The sequence below is a fragment of the Chiroxiphia lanceolata genome, chromosome 12 (assembly GCF_009829145.1).
Source record: "Chiroxiphia lanceolata isolate bChiLan1 chromosome 12, bChiLan1.pri, whole genome shotgun sequence".
NCBI lineage: Eukaryota > Metazoa > Chordata > Aves > Passeriformes > Pipridae > Chiroxiphia > Chiroxiphia lanceolata.
This window is the reverse complement of record NC_045648.1, coordinates 3,549,780-3,562,122: the sequence shown is the minus strand read 5'-3', so window position 1 is coordinate 3,562,122 and position 12,343 is coordinate 3,549,780. Positions and strand designations below refer to the sequence as shown.

General features: G+C 41.7%; 1 protein-coding gene across 1 annotated transcript in view; it reads right to left on the bottom strand.

The window, feature by feature from the left end:
• ADAMTS17 (ADAM metallopeptidase with thrombospondin type 1 motif 17) overlaps positions 1-12,343 on the bottom strand; it is a 166,962-nt gene that overhangs the window by 76,475 nt on the left and 78,144 nt on the right. Inside the window, exons 9-10 of the mRNA XM_032700609.1 lie at positions 10,230-10,370; positions 8,831-8,981 (exon numbers count right to left, since the gene is read on the bottom strand). Coding sequence (XP_032556500.1) covers positions 8,831-8,981; positions 10,230-10,370 — 292 coding nt within the window. The remainder of the gene's footprint in view (positions 1-8,830; positions 8,982-10,229; positions 10,371-12,343) is intronic.

Here is a 12,343-nt window from a genome sequence, read left to right as displayed (position 1 = left end):
AACAGGCTTCCAATAAAGTATCAGGACTCCTTTATTTTGCCAAGGTTTTGGCTCAGCATATTGCTCACCTTGAGAGAAAATGTGCTTATAAACAGAATCCTAATTAACACCTATCAGGTCCAATAAGCACACAATTTACTCTCCCTTTCCTGTTCAAAACACTATGAAAATATTCCTGAAGCCTCACAGTACATTTCTGAGGAGGAATTCTTTACACAACAAGGTGACAAAAACAATGCCCCCAACTTCTACACCACCACTGTCTTCAATTTTGGGTGCATAAATAACCCACAACCTACAAGGGATCACAAGGGAGCCAAACACTTTTGTTTGATGGAGTTTCTTGCTGTTGAAAACAAGATGAAAAGTGCTCCAAACTGGAATCCTGTAAAATTGGAAGGCACTTTTGAAAAGGAGCCACATACTGTCCCAGACAAGATAACTGAGAAACTTGGATCCATGTACCAGTGGCCACGCTGCTGACTTTTGCTGATATTCCAAGGAACAAGTGGTAGGTCCAATAAAGGAAACATCTGTCCAAATTACAGACCTGATCCAAAAGTCAGGGGAAGGTTTGAGGAAGAGTCACTACCCCAGAATATTCAGGCAGCAGTTGATATCCACTAATGTTTCATTTTAACAAAACTGGACAACAATCCCACAAATTCATAATGTGTGATTTTACTCATTAATGAGAAAGAAGAATCAATCTCTTTACTACAGGACAGAAAGCACCTCAGCTCTTATAATAATCATGATCTTCTTAGACGCCCTAGAAAAGGTTTCTTAAAGAACATTTCCCTATTTTAACTCATGATGATCATCCTGTTTCTTCAGAACTTACAGAAACTCACAAGCACATTATGCTTTAGAGATGAACAGGACCAACAACTTGCCTTCTTAGAGCCAACAAATTTAGAGCTGATTCCCCTTCATTTCAGTTTTATCACCAGTGTGATTCCATAACTCAATGAACAGCCTCTTCATGAACCCTTGTGTGAGTGGGAAGTCACCAACATCAGACACAAGTGTTCAGAACCCCAAGGATTGTTTGAACTCTTGTGGAAATGGCCCTTGACAGTTAAAGAACTCTAAGGAAATGGTCCTTGAGAGATAACTGCTTTCCTGTGCTGCTCCTTCCCTTGCAGAACAGCACAAAAATTCAACATACTCATTTCCCAGATTTGTTAATGTTCTGTATCAGAGAAAACAAAACAATGTGAACCCAGCAAACACAGAGGGTGTCACGCTGGGTTTGATCCTCTGACCTCGGCGACTTGATATCCATTCTATAAAACACACCCTTACATATATGCAGTGATACCAAGGGCTTTTCTAACCTACAGTTAAAACATAAGATAGGCCATGATTAAACCTCCTTAACAGGCATCAGAATGAAAGAAAACGTGACAATTCGCAGGGTCACTGCACAGAAATGCAGATGTGAAGGGCTGGTGATGAAGCTGGACACCAGGAGTTCAAGAAACATGAAAGGATCCTGCCAGACAAGCAGTGGGAAACTCCCAAATTGCCAGGAAGGTACAAGGGAGTAGAAACAATTTTTTTTAAAAAAACTATACTTTGGGAAGCAAACAATGACACAGGAAAAGAGATTCTCTAGTTTTAGCAATTTCTGGTGCTCTCGTGGTAAACTAAAAGCCTTCTCCAGTGTCTAAAGTATTTCTTTGCAAAGCACCTGCTCCATTTGATTTTTTTATGTATCTGGAATTAAGTTAATAGTCAAAAGAGATTGGAAAGACGGTGTTAATGAGAGCACAAACTAATTGCATGGCAAAACAGCTTATGTTAAATACCCCCTGCCTTTAGGGCATCCCTGACACCAGCTACAGGGGGGTATGGCATTCACAGACATGCAGAAATTCCAGAAGAAAAAGAGAGGTCTTATCCACTTTTCCACCAACACACAACTCTCAGCTTTGCTGAGCCCAGTTTTCAGCATCTTAAGTGAGAGAACACAACATGTCCACGTTACACCAGCTGAAGAAACCACGGAAGTGTCTTTCCATGGTCAAATCTGGAAGAAGTGGAGCCGTGGAACAAGGCACTGGAACAGAGTCACTCCTTTGTAATTTGGCTCAGGAAAAGATCTGCCCGTGGTGAAGGAGGGCAAGAGCTTTGGGCAGGTTTCATCATCACCCTGATCACTCCCCTCTAACGCTGTGTTTGCAACTTTAAAGCCTAAAAATTCTGACTTTGCAACATCCATCCTGTGCTGCCTTCACTGAGAGCAACATTCACCCAACAGCTCCCAGTGAACTCCCCAGGCCTGAACACCTGACTGGAGGAGATGCAAAGTATTGAATTTTTTTGAACAACAGGTAAAGTTGTCCATTAAAAAAAAAAACAAACAAACAACAAAACCCAAGCTAAACAACAACAACAACAAAAAAAAGGAAATTAGAAGAATGAAATCATGGGTTGTGTTTCTTGGCCGTGGGAAAAGAGAAGAAAGGGACAGTAAAATAAATATAGATATGTACACACACTGTTCAGATGTGGTTGTGAAGATTATGGGAGTTTTCTCTTGAAGTGTTTTGCAGATGGGAAGTTCCCAGAAGGCCAATGCCCTTCAAGCTTGTTATACACTATTTTCAGGCTGATACTCAATAGTATTTTGGCTAATTTTGTTAAGTTCAAACTTTAGCTGTAGATGCCACATCACAAGGTTACACTAATTCTCCCTCCCCTTGTCTCTTAGTAAGAAGTGTAAGATTGCCAAGCTCAAGTGTTTAATTCTTAATAAGCTCTCTCTATTATTGTTAAAAGTTTATTATGTTTATATTCTTAAATTTCCACGTTGTATTTTTATAATTTTATTTTGGTTCCCCTCTCTCTTTTTATTTTCCTTTAAACCACTGCACCAGAATGTGTTTTGACCACCTTCCAAACTGAAACACGTACAAAAATTTCTGAAGCATTCCAATAATTGTAAACTGGGCTGTGCTGCCCAGGCAGGAACTCTGCTTCTCTCTTGTTCTTTCTCTCTCTTAAACAAAAAGTATTTCCACTGAAAATAAAGAGAAAAACGTCTTTTTGCAACAGCAACTGCAACAGGAGCAGTGAAATAGGACACTATGGTTTCACAGAGACAGGCAACATGAAAATAGTCTGAATTCTAACAACCTACATGAGGAAAACTATAAACTATAGTATGGCAATTAAGCAAATTGTTACCTTTTCTTCTCAAAAAACTCTGATATTTTTTAGAATTGCCAGGCTCAAGAAAACCCAACCCATCCTCTTCCAGATTTATTAGTATTATTATGTAGATAAAGTCCTTGGTTGTACAGAAAATGACAATGCAACCTATTATTTTCAGGATAAATCAGTTTTCAATCTAATTACCATGTTCCTGTAAATATTCTATACATTACTAAATAACAGGGCTCAGTATCATCCTTGGCATCTTGCAGAGAAAAGGCAGACAGAGGCCCATTGATTCCCAGGCATGGAGTCCAAGGGTCCACCCCACCAGTCCCTCTGCAAGATCAAGACCACAGAGAGACCCACAATTGCTAAATTATATTCACCACCCCACCCTCAAATATGAAAACTGAAGGGGCACATAAAATCCACTTGATCATTACAATTGCTGCTCTTTCTTTACTTTGTTTTTTAGTTCATCTCCTTTTCCATATTAGCCCAGAAACCCAGTCAGTCTCCTCTGGCTTGGAATCAGCTTTGCCCCCCTGTTCTGTAGCTTGTAGATACTGGGAAATGCTTACATAGGTTACAAAACAACTTGAACTTAAGAAAAAAAAAGTAGAGCCAATTCTAAGCTGGTTTAATTTTTCTAAAAACAGTGTCATGTCAAAATTCTCATTCCCAGTTACATCTGAGCTGACAGTGTCCCTGCTCAGAAAAAAACCTCTTTGGAGCAATTCTGATCTCTTCCCATGAGACACTTCAGCCTGAGCCCAGTTCTGACTCAAAACAAAACACAGATACGGGTTATGTAAAAACCCGCAAAAATGTGTTAATAATAAATAAGCCAAAAGGCTTATGAAACAAAAAGCCAAACACTGGATAGAAGAGATAGAAATCCCTTTTTTTCCCCCATCAATAGGATTTCAGTGCAAAAGCTTCTGTTGGTGGGTGTGGCAGTCTGAAAATTAGTGATTAAACACGTGGTATCTTTTCATGTGAGTTTATGGTTGTGTTCTGATGCATTTCTGGTGGAGGTTGTGAAGGTGTTTTGATGCATTTCTGGTGCAGGTAATTAATGTGTTTTGATGCATTTCTGGTGGAGGTTATGAAGGTGTTTTGATGCATTTCTGGTAGAGAAACATCTCTGCTCTGTGAGAGATTCAGCATAAACCACCCCTGCTCTTCCTCTCGGAATAAATCCAGGGAAGCAAAGAGTTAACTGCTGCTCCCTGCAGAGCCTCCATTGCCTGGCTGGGGTTGAACTTTTTGTTTCCTCTTTCACAGTGGTCAAATGAATTCACAATAGTTGATTCATAGCACAGTGTGGAGCTGAAGGACAGAGGTCAGACAGGTTGAATTGCCCGTAATTTGCACAACTGCTTCCATGTTAGCCCTGGACTCACGTCAAGGTTTAGCAGCCAGAATCCCCAAAGATCTTGGAGTTTGGGGGGCACTGATAATGCACTTTGCAGTGTCAAAGGTGCATTCTTGCTGAGCTTTTTCCACAATTATCCTCATGTTGCTCAGAGCTTGAGAATGACACAGTCATCTATTTAATTCCTGCTAAAAGCAACTTGTCTCCCTCAAAATAAAGATCACTGTGCAATCTCTTGGGTGGGCCAAAGCTCTCCTGGCACTGCAAGGGGCATGGCTGGAAACAGGCAGCATGCCTGGCATGGCAGAAGCACATTTGTAAATCCTGACAGATAAGTATTCACATGGACCAGATAATGCTTGACATTTACAATGGGAAAGATTAACAGGAAGCACCATGAGAAAGCACTGGAGAAAACTGTAACTTAGATATGAAGGGGGAACTACTGAAGCGTCTTGAGAGACTTATTATAATATGTGAAATCACAGAATCACAGAATGGTTTGGGTTGAAAGGAACCTTAAAGATCATCTTGTTCCAATCCCCCTCCACTCCAGGTTGCTCCAAGCCCCATCCAATCTGGCCTTGGACGCTTCCAGGGACAGAGGGCAGCCACAGCTTCTCTGGGCAACATCTGCCAGGGCCTCACCACCCTCACAGGGAAGAATTTCCTCTGTATAACCAACTTAAATTTCCTCTCTTTCAGTTTGAAGCCATTCTCCCTTGTCCCACCACTACAGTTCCTGATGAAGAGTCCCTTTCTGGCTTCCCTGCAGGTCCACAGACCCTGGGAGGTGCTCTGAGGTCTCCACACAACCTTCTCTTTTCCTGGCTGAGCAGCCCCAACTTTCTCAGCCTTCCATTGGGAAGGTTCTCCAGCCTCCTTATCAACTTTGTGGCCTCCTCTGGACTTGCTCCAACAGTTCCATGTCCTCCTTATGTTGGGGACACCAGAAGTGTACACAGTGCTCCAGATGGGGTCTCACAAGAGTACAGCAGAGGGGGAGAATCACCTCACTTGAGAACTGCCCAACTTCTATTTTCTTATCCAGTTCCTCAGACCAAAACTAATTCTTCCATGGAGCCATGGAAACCTTTGCTTTCCTGGTGGTGGGTAAGGACTTATCCATGCAATACTCAGGGTAAAGTTAATCCAAAACCAGGCACCTGGATTCATCTCAAACCAATTAAATTATAAGCAGAGCACAAATCCAAAGGGACTTGCCTTCCCTCAAGGGCCTGGCAGGTTATCTTGCCATTTATTATTCATACTGTGTAATAATAGAAACAGTGCTTCTCAAATAAATAAAAATTGAAAAATTGATTGTTCCCTGCCTTACAAACATCCAGCCTAAAAGCTTGATTCACAGCTCCTCAAAAAGGTGACATGCACTAGTAAATCTGACCTAACACTGATGTTACAGAACCAGATCCTAAATTACACACCTTGGAGGTCACAGATTACAACAGGCTATGAATCCTCTGACTATCACACACTCACTCTGCTAATTAGTTCATTTTTAAAAATATTAGTGTATTAAAATGTAGATGCAGTGTCCAAGCAAAGGAAAAAGGACTGTGTATGTAAAGCTGAGCCTTCCTCAAATGTTTTGATCTCTGTTCTGCACATTTGGAGCAGAACAGCTGCAGGACAGCTCATTTGGCAAACTTAGCATTTTCTGAGAGCTACAGTTTTGTTCTAGGGCATCTGAGTTGTCACTAAAAACAAAATGGAAGAAGATTTTGGGGGATGCAATCTCAAATATTCAGCTGAGGGTGAATATTCCCAGATTAACTCTCTGGTTGGAGCGGTGTCGGAGGTCCAGGAGCTGCCAAGCATTCAGGCACCTGACTCTCTGTGAAGGCAAAGGAGGTTACATTCCTTCAAAAATTTGGGCTTCGATGCCTTTAAAGGAGACAGTTTACTGCACAGAAAGTCTCTGCAGTTTGTTGAAATTTTGGAATCATCTAATCTCTGAAATTTGCTCTAAACCAAAGTGCATGGCATTTTTGAACACAGGGCCTCTAGTTTGCCTGACATAATTATGGAGCTCAACTATCTCCAAAGAAATATAGTAATGTAGCTCTTTTATTATATAAGAATATAGGCAGTAGACACATGTAATCATAAAAAGATTGAGCAGGCTCATTTCCTGAAGTTTATTTCCTTTTTGTAACAAATATTTACTGTCAAATGTTTATTGCTTTTACATTTGGATTTTTTTAATACTTTATTGAATTAAAAATACCACATTACCATTGGCTAGAAGAGGAGACAGCTGTATTTGCCAGTAATTTCTACAGCTAATGCCAGTGACCAGTGCCAATTTTTTTTTTGGTTCATATTTTTGTAGACAGCTTTGAGACTTATGATACAAGCACTGTGCAGATGAGGCCTGAGAAACACAGAGGTGAAAAGAACACAAACTTGAGAGGTTTAAAAATCAAAAGTGATCATTTCCTCTAAAGAATTTCCTTTCATTGCCTTCAAAAGCCAATTCAGAGCAGCGTAACAGGATGCAAATATTTACTTAAATGAATGGCACGTGACATGACTGATCCAAAGCTTCACAGGGTGAATGCTTACTTTCAATGCACATCTGCAACAGAAATAATTCTAAATGACTGCAAATTAGTTTTAATCTGCTGAACTTCTACAAGGCTTTTCATTAGAAAGTACTGAAGTCCTCACAAAATATGCTTTTCTTGGGGAGACACTAAAGAAGTGATGGAGCAAAAGAGCACAGTTTTCATTGTGTTCCAAAGGTGTCAAATAATAAGACTGGTGAAAAATCTTAGGAGGTACAAACACCTGCTGTCTGTATCTTACAGAACTGTGCCTCTTGGCACCTTATTCTGGCAAACAACATGTCCCTGAAGCAATTCCAGACTGGACATGCAATTTGTGTGTGAGAAAGGCTGACCACCTACCAGTGGGCTGACATTCTCATTAGGCACTGGAATATCCAGAAACAGAATGTTTTTTCATCCCAAGAAGGGAAATAGCAAATATCTCTTCCAACAGCAGTCAAGCTGGGTGACACCCACACAAGTGGAAGAACTTGAGTCATGCTGGGTAGATCTGGGGTTTTCTCCACAGACCTACACCACTTTCCTTCCAGTACAGTAGTCCTGGTGGTCTGCGTTTTCTTGATGGAGCTGGGAAATACAACCTATCCAGATTCTTTTCTTATTGTTTTATATTAGCTAGTTTCCAAATCCAAAATAAATAAAACAGCTAATGTGAAACTAAGAGCACGTTCCCAGGACTTGCATGTGTTCAACAGTTTTAGTAATTTGGCACTTAGAAACCCCCAGTTATCGGCGATTATTATTTTATTTCCTAACACTGATCTAAGATCCCAGGCTTGCTCAGAGTGGGAATGAGGGACAACTGAAGAAGACAAATGGCCAGTTAAAGACAGTAAGAAACTTGGCTGCTTCTTGCCTGTCTGTAAAGGAGGGGATGTTGGTGACCCAACACGGTGCTACATGACTTTCCTCTGGGTATCTCCAAGGCCACACTGGAAGCAAGCTCATCCCCGGTCCCTGCCTAAAGTGGGATGCAGGTAAGAATATGCTCAGAATAAAAAGACCTTAGGAAAAGTTTAGCTGTTTAAATTCCAGAGGACAAGTCACACAGCCTCATCTCAAATACAACCTACTTCCAGAGACACCAACAAGCTGTGTTTCCATTTTGCCAACCAACCATGTGATATGAGCCACGCTGCACCCAAATCCTGATTAAACATCATGTTGCTTAGAAAACACACAGGATTCTGCACAAAATTCTAAATGGCCTCATCTAACAAGCAGATATTAATATTTTCTCAGCACAGAGTTAAGAGTCAGCTCCCAAGAGCACTGCAGTGGTCTGAAGGTGAAGTCTACGGAAAGATCCAGACAGTCATCTAAGCTGACTCTGTGAAAGGAGCCAAGCGCTCTTGTGAGGAGAGGCTTTCACCTCAGCTGAACTTCCAGGAAAACAATCTCTGCTGAGTATTTCAGCAAAACAGTGTCAGGAGGGAACAAAGTGCAAACACCAGCTTTTCTGGGTCTGCTTTAGGAGATTAACAAGGGCAGTGTGGGGAAAAGAGGAGAAGTGTCTCTGAATGTGCTGCTGACAGGGAGGTCAGCGGGGGTTTGATTTTCTCTCAGCAGTGCCGAACACGCCGCAACTCCCGCTAAGCAGCTCTGAGGAAAGCACAGATCTCTTTTCTCCCTCGGTGCCTGACAGCTTTATTTCCACTTCCCACCTTGTTTCCAGGTCCAGCCCACGGGCTCTTACCTCCATGTTCTTGCAGAAGGTGGCGTTGGTCCCGAAGAGGATCTGGCACTGCTCGTCGGCGCTGTAGTGCATCCCCGGCAGCTTGTGAGGGAGCCGCACGGAGAACTGGCTCCGGGGGTCTGTCACCAGCAAACACGTGCTCACCTTGGACCTGGGAGGGCAGGAATTACAGAGCCTTTTAAGGGAAAACACCTCTGAACTGCAGTGTTAGATCCCTGCTGCAGAGAAGCTGCTGTCCTCTCTTTAATCCGAAGGAACAGTGGAGATTTTTCCCACTATGTATCTGGAAGCTTCTAAATAATTGAAAAAGGTCCTTGGGAACTCACCCTTGGCTCCAGACCCAAGGCAGAACAGACTACATTCACAACATTCTGGGTTAAACATTCATCTAAACTGTTCCTAGAAATCTCATGGAGACTCAGTTCTGCCCTCAGGTTATCCAGCCCAAAGCTTCACAAGCCTTACAGTGACAGCAAGAAAATCTTCTATCACATCTCACCTGAATCCTCCCAGCTGAATTTTGAGCCCTTGACTTCTTTTCTTATCCATCACAGGCATAAAGGAAAGATTTTTCTCTTTGCCTTCACAACAATCTTTTAAAAATTAGAATATCACTGTCATCTCTCCCATCTCAGGGACCAGATGCAACCACATGAGTCAGATGCAACTTCTTTTTCAATTTCATGCTTTTAATGATATCTCATTTTCTTTCATAATTTTCCTTTTTTTTGCCACCTCTAACCCCCAAAGTGGGAAATTTTCCATGCTGAACCCATTCTTAGCAACAAAAGCACTGGCCACTGTGCCAGGAACTGTTTGTCAGAGAGCTGCACTGTAGGTTTAAGAGCCCAGTTGCAGAGTTCAGACAATTCCAGTGTACATGAGAGTTAACAAGCAGCAGGACAGAAGTCCTTCCTGAACTGTTGAATATGATGAGGGGAAACAGTGAAAAATAAGTTTACAGTTGACCATTTTAGACTAACACTCACTGAAGAGTGAGAAAACATATCAGAATTACCTTCAGGAAAAAATAAAATAAAAGCTATTTAATAACAAGATAGGCAGTAAAAGCCACAGTAAAAAGTTGCAGCATCCCCCAGCAGAGATTTTTGCAGGCTACACACATACAGATTTCTGTCATTGCAAACATGAAGGGTACTTTTTGTAAAATGAAGGTGGTCTGGAATTATATTTAAGAAATTATCAGCACATAATTCTTCTGCCTCTCTGCAATCCTCAGTTTCAAAGGGGCAACTGTAGTGGAGACAGAATCAAACCTGCACACCCTAATGACACATGCACACGCTTTTTTTGAAGGAAAATTATTTATACTTTCACTTTCAAATAACACTTTGCATTTTTGCCTTGCAGGATCTTTGATACTCAGCACAATCCTTACTTTAGGAAGTTTTCCAGGTCGTCACGGCTGCACGAAGACCAGGAAAGGTCACTGGGGTTCCTGCCCTTCACCCATTCTCCAGACATAATGTGGGACCTCCCTGCACAGGGCTGGTGGTCATCATCGTGGCTCATCCCCATGCTGTTGGAGGAGAACAAAACAGGACAAAAAACCTATCAAGTTATGATGTGGGTTTCTCATTTCCCATTGCAATTAGTAATTATACTCATAGCAATTAACAACTTGAAACCAGGCTGCACATATAACACACAATCATTCACCCACTGCTCTGGGTACCCATTAAATTAATAAATATAAGTAAACTACAGGTTCCTTTAGTTTATCTGTTGCCTTAATTTCACAAGGGGTTTAGTGTTTATGTGTTGGAAACTTTAAAATGGGCTTCTTATAGACTTTTCTACCAGAAAATGTGAAACTATTTGAGGTTCATGAGATGTGACCTGCAGAAGTGATGTAGCCCAGTGGAAGGATATCTGCTAGAATATTAAAGGTAATATCTATCGAAAATTTGGGATTGCTTTCCCAAATCTAGTGGATATGATCCCTATAATCACATTGAGGGAATGATCAACAAACTAATACCAGAGATGGGCCAATTCTGTTGTTGTGTCAGTGTGAATTTGGAATACACCATTAGGAAAAACATGTTTCTAAATCAGTGGTATTGTACAGTCTCTCATCTAACTTTGAAGCTGATCCTTCTTTGAGCAGTGGCTGGATCAGATGGTCTCCAGTGGCCCTTCCAACCTAAATTAGCCTCTGACTGTGTAACAGCAGTGCTCAGATTGGAGCCCGAGGCAGAATCAAGCCCCATTTCTCCAAGCACTGTTCAAAAAACCACCAAGACTGCCCCATGCCCATCCCAGCAAGAAAAAAATGGGGCTGCTGCACCAAATCCTGCTCAGAATAAATCTCTGTTGCCTCTACAGGAAGGTGAGACTTGTCTGCTGCAGGTCAGCCTTTGTGAACAGGGATGAATGAGGTGACCGAGTTCACCTCCTGCGTCAGAGCCATGTCAGAAGCCTGACTCAGTCCTACACTCAGCCCATCCCACGGTGCCTGGCAGTGAAAGGTTAAAGGGTTTCCATCCTGCTCTGAAATTATCATTAAACCCCTTTCTTAGAATCATGCAGAGCAGTAACTGTTTGAAACATTAACAGTCCTCCTTCAATTCCAAGATGAAATGGAAGATGAGTTTCAGACAAAAGGTGTCTTGTAGGGTCAGTGTCACCTTCTAGCAAAATGTCCCCAATTTGGGGCTGAAAACACAGATTAACAGGAACTTATTGGGTCTCCAGCTGGCTGGCTGGAGCAAGCCAGGGCAGTACCTTTACATATGGAGTTGGACTCTAATCTGTGCTATTCCTCTGTAAATCAGAGGCTCCTGTTTGTTTTCTGACTGTGCTCTTGGCTTTGCTTCTCTCCAGGTGTGGGGCTTGACTGTTCAAAGCCCAAACATGACATCCATTTCAAGCTGCAGTGAACCAAAACCAGCTTCAGCAGTTTGATAATTATGGCTTAGATTAAACCACCATCTCTGCTATTTTTAGTTTAAAGTGAAGATTATACGGTGCAGTCTATTATTTTAGGTTTATCTCCAGGGACATTATTATTTCTAGCAAAACTACATTTAATATAATTTTTCGACTCAGAAGTTCATAGTTATTCTTGTTTTCACAGAAACATTCACATCAAGCACATTTTGTTTGATGCATGCAGGAATAATCTAACAGTCTATTAGTAGCTCCAACTTTAAAACAGTAAAGAGTGAAATTCCTGCTCCACTGAAGTGAATGGGAGTTTTGCCACTGACTTCAATGGAGCCTGGATTTCACTCCAAATATTTTACCCACGTTGTTTCTGCACACAGAGAAAACTCTTCACATGTTAGGAAGAAAGTTCCAGCAGTATTCCTCCAATGCAAAGAAGCCCATCTAAAGATCCTATTCCTATAAGTCAGGACAGGAAGGGCTCAGTACCATGAGTAAGGTATGTAAAGCTGGCTGGAAATCTTCCACAGGGAAGTTTGCCATAAAATGCCAGTTTAGAAGGCTCCTGGGCATGCAGCAATCCTGTTAGCTTTTCTAATGGAG